Below are 16452 nucleotides of genomic sequence, written 5' to 3' on the forward strand. Positions count from 1 at the left end.
CGAGATATAACGACAACAACAGAACTTTCCAAATTATGCAATCGTTTCGCGTTGCAACGCTTTATAATTTTCAGGGTTTCAAATCATCAAAAGATACATATAAAGAATATTTTAGAGCATGATAAATGTTCAGTATTACTATTTCGTCCCAAATATAATAACTAAAACGAAAATTTGCGAATCTGAAACAACTTTTTTTTAAATTTTGTCAATTTATCAAAACGTGAAAAGGCTCCTTTAACTCAAAGGTAATATTAAACCTGGGATCACCGCCTTAGAACGGTCATTGACATTTCCCTCAATACTTCAATGAGGAAGTTGTTAGTGTCACAAACCTCAAACATTTTATTTAAAAACAAAAAACAATAGATTATTAGGTAATAGTTATGTGATTTGTCGAACATGAAAATAATTAAATTCGACCGTTTAGACAGGTTGTCTTTTGAGAAAAAGTTAACGAAAGTCTAATAAATTACCTTTAGTAGTTTTGCGTTTGTTTTAAATTGTAATATAAGGAATCAAAAAGTGTATGCCTATATACTTTTTACCTTATGGACACTATACATAGATGGTGACGTCACTTCGTTATTGTCACCTCTATGCTAGGACACATCACATTCCCCTGATTTGGGGATTTGTACTTCCGCCAAAATAGTTCCGCGTAGGAATGAATATTTTTCTATAATAAGAAAAAACGGTGTTAAATATGTGTTTAAAATGGAATGTTGTTTAAAAAAATGTTATTTAGTATGTTTAAATGCGATGTTGAATCTCAATTAAGACTGATAGCGATTTTCAGAAGCACGATTACTTGACTTACTTTCGCTTTTACTTTTCACTTGTAAAAGAAGTGCTACCCACAATTCCTTGCGCGTTAGTACACAGGTCAGTAAGACCGGTGTGTACACAATGACCTTATGGACGTACGAGGCAGTTTAGTTTCACGCAAATATTTTTCTTACTGAAACACCGGTTGCGAAATAAGTACAATATATTTCGGATATTCGGATAAAAAAGACTGTAAACAATGTTAGAACGAAAGAACAACAAAACATGCTTAAAATGAACGCAAGGTAAAACAATGGACAGTTTTTGTCCATGAAAATTAAATACCTTTGATATGCCTCCTTTAAAAGGACCGTCCAACAGATAAAGCGTCGTATCGACGCGAAACGATATTTTTGGAAACTACGAGGATTGCTTATATAGCTAAAAAATACATCCGATCTAAACATGAGCGTGGATGGTCGAGTCCTTTTTTTAAATTGTATTCTTGTTTTTACTGGAGATTTTTAGTTCAAATGTTTAAATTTACCAATATAAAGCATTTTAAGTATTTAATGACAAGCTTCACTACATGCCTAAATCTGTTTGACATGTGTTTCGTGTCTTTATATATTGCATACATCTTGTTTTCAGTTATTAAATTTTACTGTATTATTCTGTATTATTCTTATTCTTCTTTTACTCATAATGCTACACATAATTTGTGTTTTGCATTTACATTTAAATCTACTTTTTCATTGGCATACAGCAATACATGTACTAGTATGTGTTTTGACCTGCACCATGTACATGGTTTTCACTGTGTTTTTAAATTGTATTTTAATACATGCAGTCAAGCTGCATTTGTGAACAAACGACCCTGGTGACCTATTGTTTTCTGTTTATATTTGTATTAAGGTAAATTTGGAAAAAATCTAGGTGGAGGAAGTGATGTTAAAATAAAAATGTCTTTGATGCATTTTATTTATTTTCAAATGTGAAATTCTGTTGTTTTTATTTATGTTTAAAAATTGATAAAAAACACGAATCAATGGATTCATGTTAAAAGTTAAATAATTTGCAGTCAAATTAAATCAGTATTACATATTTTGTGAGAAATAGAGGTTGTTTTCAACACTTTTCTCATTAATTTACTCTAGTTTTTATGTTATTACCTTATTGGTGAATTGTTATTGTGCTGAAATATGCTTGTTGTTCAAGTGCGAATAGAAACTGAACAACACTGATGACCCATGATTTTTATTTTATTGCTCTATCCACAACAGATGGTTCTACCTACATACCAAAAATTATCAAATTCTAAGTGGAGCAACATTTGCATTAAAACTGCCGCTTACGTCCTTAACATAAGCTAAAAGGGATTATATAGATAGTCCCCGATTAATACAGTTCGGATAACACAATTATTTAAACCAAATACATTCATGCTACCACACTGCTCCAAACTGTTTATGCCCGATTAGTCCTTGGCCTTACTGGTGCACTATTCTATTTATATACATTTTCGTAACACTAGTTTATATCACTCTGGTTGTCATCTTGAAGACTCTGGACATAGGATATTGGTCTTAAAAATGAACTCTTTACATCTGTTACTGATAGTTGATGCCACTGCTATAGTGATTTCAGGTAATCTCTGGTTCAACTTGTATTGGTAAATTTAGTTTGTTTACATGTATGTTATATGTGTACTTATATGTGTACTTTTACTTTAGTTTTAGAGAATTTCGAACATTATACTATTGAACATTACATTTAAAACATATGCATAATTTTACGGATCAAAGTTTCAACATGTTCTCGTTCTTTTAAGATCGTTGATAACGGTTGTTTTCATTTACAACAGTTATTTTTCACTAGATATGTTGACTTATGCTCTGCTTTAATATCGCATGATCGTCAATTCTAAAAATAGCCTTAGTGTCAGTTTACTATTTTTAGAATCGATGTTAAGAATGGTGCACATAAATATAAGCCAATCGTACACATAAGCACATGATAAAAATAGAGTTATGAGTGATTAAGTTTCAAGTTTTAATTACGTTTTTTACGTTAAGTTACAGTTTAACTTTACTTTTTAATATTATTGTACGTTATATTGTACGTTATATCATCATATTACATTGAAGAACACGAATCTTATTTAGAATTTAGTTCACATTAGTCTTACCACAAGTGTTACCGAGGTCGTAAGAGGTGTTTAATAGTTGTTATTCGGAACCCATCCAGTCTGGGGTTTTCCGATATTTGAGCACGCGCGGTAGGTACAAACAGAAGCTCCCCTGATAGGTCACAGGGGCAGGTCGGGCTACAGAGACCTCGTGAAGAGGCCAGTAGGACCTGTAAATAAACTCTGATACAAACAAACAAACAAACAAACAAAAGCTGACCAGCATATTTTAAAAGAGAGTACATCAATAATTTCTCATATCGCTGACTAGTTAACACCACTTTTTCTGCTCAATCGTTCGTTATAGTTGATAAAAATACCATGATTTAATCAGTTTTCTATAGATGAATTACTCTTAATCGTGTTTAACTGGTAAGAATACTATGTTACACGACATAATGCTGCGTGTACATGTGAACAGCTTCGGTCACGTAACTATGTCATTGCATATACTGTGCGTAGGCCTTAGCATACAGTTTTAATGGAAGTATGTAAACGAAACTACCAAGACATTCACTGCATCGTATATATATTAAACTATTCAAATACATTTAAAATCATATACATGTAGACAAGTACCGAACAACAAAAACCTTACCATCCTCAGTTCATTCGTAGTACTAAAACTAATATATCGTTCCATATCAGTTGGATATTTTTATGTCTATTGATATAGCTCTATTGTGATACCTTTCTTTAATCTAATCTGAAAAGTAAAAACAATATTCGCTCAAGACTAAGACCTTAAGATTAGAAGGCACATCACTAACGAGCTTTACCATACATTACTTTTATTATCCCCCGCCATAGGCGGAGGGATACTGTTTTGGCTTTGTCCGTCTTTCCGTCTTTCCGTCCGTTTTTCCGTCCGTCTTTCCGTCCGTCCGTCCGGAGCCAAATCTTGGAAGTGCTTTTGCGGATTTCATTGAAACTTCATATGAGTATATAAATGGATAAGAGGAGGATGCACGCCAAATGGCATTGTACACCATCTGTTAATAAACGAGTGATGGCCCTTTGTTTTTTGAAGAAATGCTTTTCTGTGTGTCCGGAGCCATATTTTGGAAGTGCTTTGGCGGATTTTATTGAAACTTGGTATGAGTATATATATGGAGAAGAGGATGATGCACGCCAAATGGCATTGTACACCATCTTTTAATAACGGAGTTATGACCTTTTTTATCTTGAAAAAATGCTTTTTTGAGTGTCAAATATAATACTTTTGTGTCCAGAAGCATATAGGCGGGGGATATAAATTCAACGAATTTGCTTGTTTGCTATAACTATAAAGCATGCCGAAAAAACAAGAACATGATTAATGTTTTTTCAGAAGAAATATTGCATATGTCAAGCCGTTTGTATTGGTTCCTTCATTAACATACAGATGACAAGTCTGTGTTTCGTGTCTTTTAATGATGTAAGCTACTGGACCCATTCGTACAGGCGGCTGTACATCTGAACAGTGTACTTAGACTTTAATCCTGTATTAAACATCTGACATACATGTACACCAGTGTTTGATTTGTTATGTGTAATTATTAATAAAAATAGTAATAGTAACAACAACAAAAGACTTGAATTTTGACAATTTCTAAAAGAAACACTTCTGTCGTTTAAAAACTTATTAACAACTACTGAATCGGAAGCAAATCGGATATCGACGTTATGTCTTTACTGTATTTATGACAATGTTTGTACCTCCCGCGCGCACTAGGCAATCAGAAAAAAACACAGCGCGCGAGTTCCGAATTAAAGCTATTGCTATCGCACACTTAAACAAATGAATAATAGACGTATATTCGGTTGTGCTCCCGAATGAAGGTATATAATAATCGCATTGTGCGATCTCCATTCTGTATGTCCGGTCTGTCAACGCATTCCGCTTCTTGTGTTGAGCATTACTATGGGATTTTCGAACGGAACTTAATATACTGATATAACTCGTTAAGGGTTAGTACAACATTCATGAACGATGACTTACGCTTAATAGAGTTTTCCCTTTTAGTCAGTTTTCCTGTATTTAGCCACACCTACTTAGAATTGAAGGTGTAAAAATAAACATTTATAAATTGATGGAAGACATTGGTATAAAGTCAAGATTGCATTGGGTTAAAGGTGGCTTTAAGAGAAAATTTTGATTGAAAAGACCATTTATCTTCAGTAAATTTTTCAAACAAATATCTCAATTATGAGGAATGTTCTGATTTACAATGTGACTTTGACTACATTCTGTGCAAGCTTACGATATAATCATTCAGAATCCGTGACTATTGGACGCTAAAGAACGTGTGGTAGGTATGCTTTCATCTTTTTGCACGTGGAAATTGTGAAGGATGGCAACCGCGCATTTTGGCAAGTTGCGGTCTACCTGCCCTACTTGCTGAAGCGTCCGATCATCACGGATGATGTAATAACTATGAACTCGTCGGTGGGTAACTCACAACTGACTTTATTCATAGATTCACATAGATATAAACCTCAATACAAGAAGCTCATGACTGCATGCTTTCACAAGACAATACGAGTTGTGTCCCTTACATTACAATACATGATATCCCATTTTCTTTCTTTTTTTAAATTATAAACACATGCTATCGTTACATATGCGAATAGGTTTATGAAAGAAAGCAAATAGCATAACCTGTCGTAAAACATTATTAACTACTCTTTTTATAAAATCAATCAGTGGGAATTTTTTTTTTTAATTGTTATTGAAAATAGAACATACCATACGAACAAAATTCACTTTAATTAATGAAGAACTTCTTTTAAATTAAATATTCAATTGAAATTCATAAAATCAAATTAACAATAAAACAACATGTAAGACAAAATTATTCACTTAAATATATGTTTGCTAAGTTACCACAAAAGTGTCGCTGTTATCTCAGATTCAGGCTTGTTCAGGACAAAATGACAAATGCCAGATACACTAAATGTCGGGTTTCAGCTAAGAAATAATACCAGACTGTAATAACACAAGCTAGATACACCTAAACACAATGTAATATTGGATTTTCGTGAGAAGAGAATTTCATGAACATTTTGTTGTTAGGAGAAAAATCAAAGCGCTGAAGGCACTGAAGTTGTTCGCTACTGCATAATCTTAGAAGCAACTTAGTTTGCAAACTTATATTATAAATTTTTATATCGCAAGTTTGCAATGAACACAACCCATTCAATTTTATTTTGAACTACAATAAGGCAGTCATATGACACATGTTTTGCACTTCACATCTTACACATCGTCATTTAACAGTGTCGGTTTGCGAACTCTTCTTCCTGACCTCGTGTTCTTTCTTATAGTGTCTTGTACACTCTCTCTCCCCGGTTTGTCACTGGTTTTGCTCGATCTCGCACTAGCACTGTTTTCATGATTTGGCGTGGTTGATGTTTTTTTCGGCTGTTAACCGAAAGGTTGGTGGTTGTTTTGCTACCATCTCTGTTGGCGCTGTGTGTGTCGGTATGTACACGTCATTGTTTGTGGTGTTAATGTGTGGTTCTTCCTTGGTTTTCATTAGTATGTCCGTGTTTCGGCGATATTCGCGCCCCGATTCGCCTGCCTTAACGATATGTGATCGCGGGTACTCGGACGGTTTCACATACTCTGCCGGTTTCCAGCCAGATGGGGTTTTAATTCTTACTGCGTCCTCTGGCTGAAGATTGTCCTTTTATCTCCGCGTGTTGGTCGTAGGAGAATTTTTGCTTTTCACGAAATTCTAATAACTTCGGTGCGACATTTTCACTGGTTGTTTTGGATTGTCGCAATGTTTGTTTCATAGGTATAAGTGTTTTTGCGCGTCGACCCATCAAACGTTGCATTGGTGATCCGATGTTATTGCGTGGTGTGTTTCTTAGTTATAACAGGGCTAAGTAGATGTCGTCTCCTGCTTCGCTACACTTTTTAATTAGATTTTTCACGGTTTGTACAGCCTTTTCGACAAGGCCGCTTGTTTGTTGGTGCAAAGGCGACGAAGTGATATGGGTGATGCCATATTTTTTGACGAATTCTCGGAATTCCACACTGGTGAACTGTGGACCGTTGTCCGAGATGATTGAGTCCATGATTCCATAACAAGCCACGTTTTGCTTGATGTGTTTTAAGATGGTGCTCGTTCGAGTGTCTCTTTGCAATGGTGCTACTTCAATGAAGTAGGAGAAGTAGTCTACAATGATTAGGTAATGGTTACTCTTTAGTTCGCATAAGTCAATTCGAACTTTGCTCCAGGGTAGCCCAGGCACTGGTTGGATGATCATTGCCTCCTTTTGGCTCATGCATGTTGCGATGCATTAAACACGTTCTACACTTGCCCACAAGATCTTCAATTTGTTTGTTCATTCCGGGACAAAATACTAACTCTCTCGCCCTCTTTTTACAGTTAACTACCCCTATATGCGACTTATGTATCGCTTTCAACGTTTCTGCTCTCATTTCTTTCGGGATACACACGCCTTTCCCTCGGTAGAGAACTACATTGTAATATTTTATCGCGGTAATCCCAAAAATAGAACGGCTTCCACGGGAACTTCGCACTTAGTTTCTGGCCATCCTCGAATGATTACCTTGGACAGTACTTGGAATTGTTCATCCGCTTGTGTTGCGCGTGCAATTTTGTCATGGTTTGAAGACGACAGCGTGTCGAGCTTCAAAACCATTAACTCTTCATCGATAGTTTTCTCATCTTGATTTTCTAACGGAAATCTGCTGAGGCAGTCTGCTAGACCCATGTCCTTGCCGCTTTTGTGCACGAGGTTGAAGTCATACGGTTAAAGCTTCAGAATCATTCGTTGAATCCTTAGCGGAGCTTTATGTATTTCTTTCTTTAGAATCGACTCCAACGGTTTGTGATCAGATTCCACAAGGAAAGTATCTCGGCCATATAGCAGTTTGTGGATTTTTTCACAGCCATATACAACGGCTAGCATTTCTTTTTTTTTCGATCTGAGCGTACCGTTGCTCTGTCGGTGTGAGCGCACGTGACGCATTTGCCACAACACGGTCCTGTTAGATTATCGCAACCCCCAGGCCTCTCATTGATGCGTCTACTGTGAGTGTGACAGGTTTTTTCAAGTCGTAGTACTGGAGTACTTAGTTTGACACAAGAGTCTCTTTTATTTTATTGAACGCGCGCTTCGCTTCGTCACCTGAGCTCCACGTTTCGAGCCTTTTCATATCGCGCAATGGTGCATTCAACTCTCTGAGATTTGGGGTGAACTTAGACACGTACGATAACATGCCTAACACAGTTTCCAGCTCACTGAAGCTTTCTGGCTATCTCATGTCTGCTATCGCCTTAACTCTTTGATCTGTTGGTTCAATTCATTCTCCAGTTAGTTTGTGACCTACATAGTCCACTTCCGGCTTGCAAACATACACTTTTTTATTCATCTTCAAGTTAATTGAACGTGCCTTTTGAAGCACCGTTTCCAAACGCCTGTTAGGTTCTTCAAGGGTTCTACCATGAATCAAAATGTCGTCAACAATTATTTCTACCCCGTCAATGTTAACAAAGTTCTGTTTCATGGACCGTTTGAACACTTCACTCGAACATTTCACGCCCATCGGCATCCGCTGGTATCGGTACCTGCCGAAAGAAGTATTAAACGCTGTGAGCTTCGAGCGCTCTTCAGTTAATTTTATTTGGTAATAACCCATATTCGCGTCTAGCGTTGTAAAGTATTTACTCCCATTCAATCTTGTGGCTACATCATCTTAACAGTTCATTGGATAATGTTCTCCTCGGATTGCGCGGTTTAAATCTATGGGGTCAATGCATATTCGCACTCTTCCGCTTTTCTTTCTTACACACACCAAACTACTGACCCATTGCGTAGGTTCGGTTACTTTAGCAATAATGATGCATTTCTCTGAGTGTTTTAGTTCAGCTTGCAATTGTTCACGAATCGCTACTGGCACCGGTCGTGGTGCATGAACCACTGGTTCTATTGACTTATCGATTTAAATCTCGTACTCGCCCGGTATACACCCAATCTCTTCCCCAAGGACGTCACTATATTTCTCAATGATAGATTCTGTTTCAAGTCTTGCGGTGTGTATTCTCATGATCAGCCCAAAATCAACTGAATCATCCCTTCCAAGCAAGTTTATGCCTCTTGGAGTTGACATAATCTGGAAATTAATCGAACGCTTAATTAAAATTTAAATACAATACACTGATTCAAATGGAACTTAATATCATGTTTTAGTTTAAAGACTCTGATAATAAGTGCAAAGTACAAGAACCATAACTGTTTGGCATTTATAGAGGTATTGTCCTTCGTTTATGTTTTTAAAAGCAAATATATAGCTATCAAATATCATGTACAAATAGAGGACATTGAACTATTTGTATCACTAAATAAATCAGATGTGTCTGTTTTCACAAATTTTGAGGATCAAGATCAAATGTATGTATTTTAATATTTTCATCGCTTGTTTCGAGTAGGAGCTGGGCTACGAAATACTTTGAAACGTTGCCTTTGTGCAGTTAAAACAAACACTTTGACCGAAATTTATCAATGAGAGGTTACACCTTTTGAAACTTGAAATACAATTTTCATTGATAAAATACATGCACGTTTAGCTTTACTAGGTTTGAAGTTTATTTGAGTGGAATAAAAACTTGCTAAAAGAGTCGGATCGTATAACAACTTCGGTACCACTCTAGAAACCACATAAAAAATCAATATTGATGAGATGTAGTCTGAATGTTAAGTGTGGCAATTAATAAGCCATTTTGAAATATGCGATTAGTAGCGTCAACAAAAATTCCCAGAAAAGAACTAGAAACATGTAATCTCTCTTGGTCAGAATGTTATCTTAAAAAATCAAGGTCGAGCTTGAGTTATGTCAAGTTGTGTTAGCAACTCAAACAATGCGTCAAATCTTAGAAAAAAACTTGTAGCCATTTTTGTGGTTAAATCATGAAATTTGTTAAACTTATTTTAAAATTTTCAAGTTTGCTTGGGTTGCAGTTAAGGTTACCGGCTTAATAGTTAAAAAACCCATTTAGACATTCTATAAGTCTCAATATGTAAGTTAACCAAATCTAGTTCAACATCAAATCTAGGTCATGCGGAATCGAAAGGTCACCAGGTCTATCGGAAAATTCTTGTTCCTTGAACTTAGATGATTGATTTCATGTAGTTGTGTGAACATATAGTTCGAATATATATATACAATGTCATGGAGATATGAAATATTTGATAAACAAGAATTTGCAAGCGGCAATTTATTTTTAAATCTTAAAGAACTCTGTATAACGATTTGAAAATTTTAACATTCAATTATAATTTATGTCAAACTTATTATAACATTGATAAAAATACATGTTAGGCCGCTACAAACATGCGATTTTTAAAGGAAATAGAAATGTATGTGTTTAAGAGGAAAAACTTGTAAAGTTTTTTTTTTCGAAAGCTCTTTTCAATGTTATACTGTGAAAATGATAAACGCAACTCGTAATTAAAAGTACAAAGTGTGGTTGTTTTTGCCCTGTCTGTTGGTTTGTGTTTGTTTGCGTCAAACTTTAACATTTGCCATAACTTTTGCAATATTGAAGATAGCAACTTGATATTTGGTATGTATTTGTATCTCATGGAGCTGCACATTTTGAGTGGTGAAAGGTCAAGGTCAATGTCATCCTTCAAGGTCAAAGGTCAAATATATAGCTTCAAAGCGGCGCAGTAGGGGACATTGTGTTTCTGACAAACACATCTCTTGTTAATAATCGAAACTAAAAAAAAACTGAATAAGTAATTGCTTATTAGACGTGATATTATCTTATGCTAAGAATGGTCGTTTACTCTTCAATTATGATAACTCACAGAAAGAAACGATCAACCGGATTTTCAATTCCGAAGTCAAATAAACAGTTATCGTCTTTTAATCTAAAAACACATTTCATCAAAACACCAACAACGAAAAATGCCAACAGAAATATAAAGAAGTGAAACGCCAGCTGCTGGAGCAGTAATGCATTCTCATTATATACAAATAGTTGATCCTTTATTTAAGGCAAGTTACCAATTGCCAAAACAGTACAAAGCAGCATAATACAAAACAACATAAACACGTATCCGCTTGGAATAAACATTGATATTCCTGTCTGGAGTGCGTGTATGGTTATAATGAGTTATACTAAGATCTTTGTATCACAAAAATATACATTCACACAATATATTTATAATTGTCGATGACTATAAGCGCCCCTGAGCACAACGTGCTCATAGTTCACCTTTGTGGTCACTGTTTGTCCAATCGACCTTCGTGCGCCAACCGTCGTACACATTTACCTAGTGAACATTTGAGAGACCAAATTGGTTGTCCAATGTTCAATAACATTGCTCCAATGATACATTGGCCGATTTAGAAACTGAGTCACATGGGGTCAAAATATGTCCAAATATCATCATGAAAATTGTTTTCACAATATATCAGCAAAGTTTGAAAATGTCTCGGATCAATTGACAAACATGGCGACAGAGGGTGTGGCAGCGTTCCTTTGATGGTTATTTTTTATCCGACTTGTTACGAATTTTAGTTCTTTTTACGCATCATTAAGTGTTGAGGAGGTCGGGGTGGGTAACTAATTCGTTCCAAACACTCTCTGCATCTAACCATATTATAGGGTTCGGACAATTCCTTCTAAGGATATCGCGACCGAGTTCAAAAAAGGTTAATTTCCATTGAAAAACAAAGCTGCCAAGGGAGCGGGAAGTTTTCTTCGTATGACTATTGAGAAAATTGTGAACAATGTAGAAGTCATAGTTGAGCTCACAGCAGCTCAACATGCTTTTAGATCGCCTTTTGTCAGTCGTTCGTCGTCAAAGTTTACCTTCAGGGTACTCCTAAAACGGCATGCTTTGTCCAATCTTCATGAAATTGAATAACGTTTGGACATTCTAGAAATAACGTTTCGTGTACTATATACCACTTCTTTGATCTTTGTTATTTAACAGACTGAGGTACCCGAGGTCGAAACGGACCATGTTTATATATTTACATATTGTAATAAGTGAACCCTTTTAAAACTATAAACTAATTTGTCTCTGTCAAAATTTGCAAGCAATCATGTTTTATAAATTTGTATGCCAAAATATTTATTTAAAATCACCGTAGCTTCGGTATTACGTAGTTAAGGTCAACTCGTAGTCCAATACAAAGTTGGTTCAACTAATTTACCTTGGGTCAAAAGAGGTCACGCTATAGAGTTGATACTTTTATAATTACCTTATATTCCATAGAACTTCACGGCCTGCGGGATTTTTTTTACTTTTTTACTTTGTATGTTTTCCTCATTCTCAAGAGCATGCATTTGGAATAAAAACTTACTACACTCTAGAGGCACATTTAAAAAGACTTTACGAACAAATCAAAACAAAAGTAAACAAAAGCCTTAAGAGCAACAACAATATTATACAGGTAATACATCTAGGTCATATTGTTTAACTAATGATTGAACTAGAGTTCGTTAGAAAACTTGACGCCATGGCTAGATACTATTTGTACATTTACTTATATTTACAAAATTATTTCAATATCATTGTTTGACCGTTAGCCAATTATGATTCAATGTGGGACATCTTTAAAAAGCGATACTGCAATCATTTTGATTCCGTTTTAACTTAAGCTGTTTAAATAGGTACCGTTTTTTATCATGATCTGTTTTAAACTGTGATCCTTTAAATACTAAATCAATATTTCATTTTAGAATAATATCTGGTGATCAGCTAAGGAACTTTCTCAGCTGAAGAAGTCTGTACATTTGAATACATTTATCTTTTATTCTTTACTCATATAATACGGTGCTGATTTATTAAACACAAATACTCAAATACAATTACTCAAATTTTGCTGGTACATTCACAACCTCTGAATTGAAATAATGAATGAAAAAGTCATAGTTACTGTACTGTCCCCTACCGGTTTCACCGGAGGGGACTTATGGTTTGCGCTTTGTGTGTGCGTCAGTCCGTCAGTCTGTCAGTCCGTGAGTCTGTCACACTTTTCTGGATCCTGCGATAACTTTAAAAGTTCTTAATATTTTTTTCATGAAACTTGAAACATGGAGATAGATGGCAATACGGACATTATGCACGTCATTTCATTTTGTTTATACGTCAACAATTCTGGATGCTATGGCAACAAATATTTAAAAAATTACCTGACAATTGTGGAGCCGGTAGGGGACATATATTGCTTGGCAATAGTCTTGGTAAATACTATTTTACCCTTTTCCAGACCAGACAGTTATTTCACCAGCAACATACGGCATTCAGTTGCTACTTGATTCCACAGATGATAATTTACCAGAAATGAAGGACAAGTTGCATCAATTGTGTGAGATACTCCCAGTGCATAGCAACTTCAACGTGGATGTACTAAAGGGTGACCGGCGACTATCAAAATCAGCGTTTACAAAAGCTAATGACTTTGAAAGCTGCAAAGATGCCTTTCATGCTATGATATTCGATCCCGGTGATAAAACGTACGGAAACACCATTTCTGGAAAATTGGTTGAGTTTGGCATAATAGAGACATTCCCATATAGTAAAGATCCATCAATAGAAAATATAACACCCAATGCCCAGATAGTGATATTGGTGGTAGCTCCAGATGTTAAATTGACTGTGCCCATAGACAATATGGGAATAATTACATACATTTTGTGCAGCCCAGACACAGACAAATCAAGTTGGACTACAATGGCCACGGATGCAAGGCACGTCCTACATTTTAGAGAGATAAATACGATAATGGAAACATTGCAATTTGGTAAGCTTTTATATAAATAAATCATGTAATTGCTTAAAGCTATTTGTAATATAGTGTTATTTATGTGTACGTAATTACGTAAAAGTTTGTCTATTCAACACAAAGCTTAACTTTGCTGAGACCGAGTTATGCTCCGTTGATATTATCACCAACAGGGATTGATGTTTTTTTATATTTCCAACGTGTTGATCACAGCTTTAAGCTGGTGTATGTTTTTTATTTATGTGTTTGTCCGATAAAAATAGGTTTGTGTAAAACTGTTTGCAACTTGTTACTTAATATTAATAAAAAAAACTCGGTTGAAGGCTCAATTTGTTTACATGCATTACATTGCTGCATGAGAAGCAAGTGAATTCCCTTATTGTCACATTTGTACCACAGCAACCATAAAATTGTCCAAACACGTATCTTAGTATTTGACACATGGAAGTTGGATTTTAAATGTCTTCCATGTTTTGCAAAATGTTTATCAACATAATTTTTGTTAAATTTGTTTGCATGATGTATTGAATTGCTACAATATTTATAGCAATTGTACTGGTCAAAGTTATGAGATTTTCATTAAACAACGTTACATGTTTTTATATTAAAAGATTATCTCGTACTTACAACTCATGCATGACTTATTGTCCTTATTTTATAGTTTGTAGGAATACACTTTATGATCGAATATTTTTTCTGATTTGTTTGAAGGGGCCTTTTCACAGATTTGGGCATGTATTGAAGTTTGTCATTAAATGCTTCATATTGATACATGTTAACATTGGATCTAAAAAGCTCAAGTAAAAAATCAAGAATAAAATTTAAAAAAAGAAAAGAAAAAGTAACCCTCAACAGGGCTCGAACCACTGACCCCTGGAGTCCTGAAGTAAAACTCTACCACTTTGACCACTCGGCCATCCCCGCTCATACAATGAAACATGTATTTTATACTTTATATAAGCAATTGTCGTAGTTTCACAAAAATAACGACAACAACAGAACTCTCCTATTATTCAATCGTTTCGCGTTGCAACGCTTTATAATTTTCTTGGTTTTAAATCGTCAAAAGTTACATTTAATGGCTATTTTAGACCATGATAAATGTTAAATATTACTGTTTCCTCACAAATATTATAACTAAAACGAAAATTTGCGTATCTGAAACAACTTTATTTTTAATTTTGTCAATTTTCCTCAACGTGAAAAGGCCCTTTTAATGTATAAAAACGAAAACCACTTAAATTATTAGTATTTATATTATTATTATTTGTCTTATTTTTATGCTCCCGGATCGATAGATCGGGGGTATATTGTTTTTGTTCTGTCTGTCTGTCATTTTGTCCCAAAACTTTAGCCTTGGGTAAAGTTTGATAACATTTTATGCCCCCCTTCGAAGAAGAGGGGGTATATTGTTTTGCTCATGTCGGTCCGTCCGTCCGTCGGTCCTTCCACCAGATGGTTTCCGGATTATAACTCAAGAACGCTTAAGCCTAGGATCATGAAACTTCATACGTAGATTGATCATGACTGGCAAATGACCCCTATTGATTTTCAGGTCACTAGGTCAAAGGCCAAGGTCACAGTGACTCGAAATAGTAAAATGATTTCCGGATGATAGCTCAATTATGCTTAGGCCTAGGATAATGAAACTTCATAGGTGCATTGATCATGACTGGCAGATGACCTCTATTAATTTTCAGGTCACTAGGTCAAATGTCAAGGTCACAGTGACTCTTAACAATAAAATGGTTTCCGGATGATAACTCAAGAATACTTACGCCTAGGTTCATAAAACTTCATAGGTACATGTACATTGATCATGACTGGCATATGCCCCCTATTGATTTTCAGGTCACTGGGTCAAAGGTCAAGGTCACAGTGACTCTAATAGTAAAATGGTTTCCGGATGATAACTCAAGAATGCTTACGCCTAGGATCATGAAACTTTATAGGAACATTGATCATGACTGGCAGATGACCCCTAATGATTTTCAGGTCACTAGGTCAAAGGTCAAGGTCACAGTGACTCGAAATAGTAAAATGGTTTCCGGATGATAACTCAAGAATGCTTACGCCTAGGACCATGAAACTTCATAGATACATTGATCATCACTGGCAGATGACCCCTATTGATTTTCAAGTCACTAGGTCAAAGGTCAAGGTCAGTGACAAAAAACTTATTCACACAATGGCTGCCAGTAAAACTGACAGCCCATATGGGGGGCATGCATGTTTTACAAACAGCCCTTGTTTCGTATTGAAGATAGCAACTTGATATTTGGTATGCATGTGTATCTCATAGAGCTGCACATTTTGAGTGGTGAAAAGTCAAGGTCAAGGTCATCCTTCGAGGTCAAAGGTCAATTAACATTGTATTTGTCTTTCCTTAAACTTTTACCTTCGTTAAAGTTTTGTCATAACTTTTTGAATATTGAAGATAGCAATTTTATATTTGGCATGCATGTGTTTCTCACAAAGCTGCACATTTTGAGTGGTGAAAGGTCAGGGTCATGCTTCAAGGTCAAAAGTCAAATGTAAAGCTTCAAAGCGGTGCAATAGGGGGCATTGGGTTTCTGACAAACACATCTCTTGCTATACTTTGAAAACTCGCTAACTATCATAAGGGGACTGTTCAGGGCAAGTTGCATAACTCTGGTTGGCTTTTTAACGGAATTATGGCCCTTTTTGTCTTAGTAACTTTGAATATTTTGTTAAATTTTGTGTTAAGATCCTCTTT

The 16452-nt window shown here is 35.5% G+C and overlaps 1 protein-coding gene across 1 annotated transcript in view; it reads left to right on the forward strand.

The window, feature by feature from the left end:
• The first annotated feature begins 2298 nt into the window (after nucleotides 1-2298).
• LOC127844421 (uncharacterized) overlaps nucleotides 2299-16452 on the forward strand; it is a 33337-nt gene continuing 19183 nt past the window's right edge. Inside the window, exons 1-2 of the mRNA XM_052374631.1 lie at nucleotides 2299-2415; nucleotides 13200-13733. Coding sequence (XP_052230591.1) covers nucleotides 2361-2415; nucleotides 13200-13733 — 589 coding nt within the window. The 5' untranslated portion in view covers nucleotides 2299-2360. The remainder of the gene's footprint in view (nucleotides 2416-13199; nucleotides 13734-16452) is intronic.

The sequence above is a fragment of the Dreissena polymorpha genome, chromosome 9, assembly GCF_020536995.1.
Source record: "Dreissena polymorpha isolate Duluth1 chromosome 9, UMN_Dpol_1.0, whole genome shotgun sequence".
NCBI classification, from domain to species: Eukaryota; Metazoa; Mollusca; class Bivalvia; order Myida; family Dreissenidae; genus Dreissena; species Dreissena polymorpha.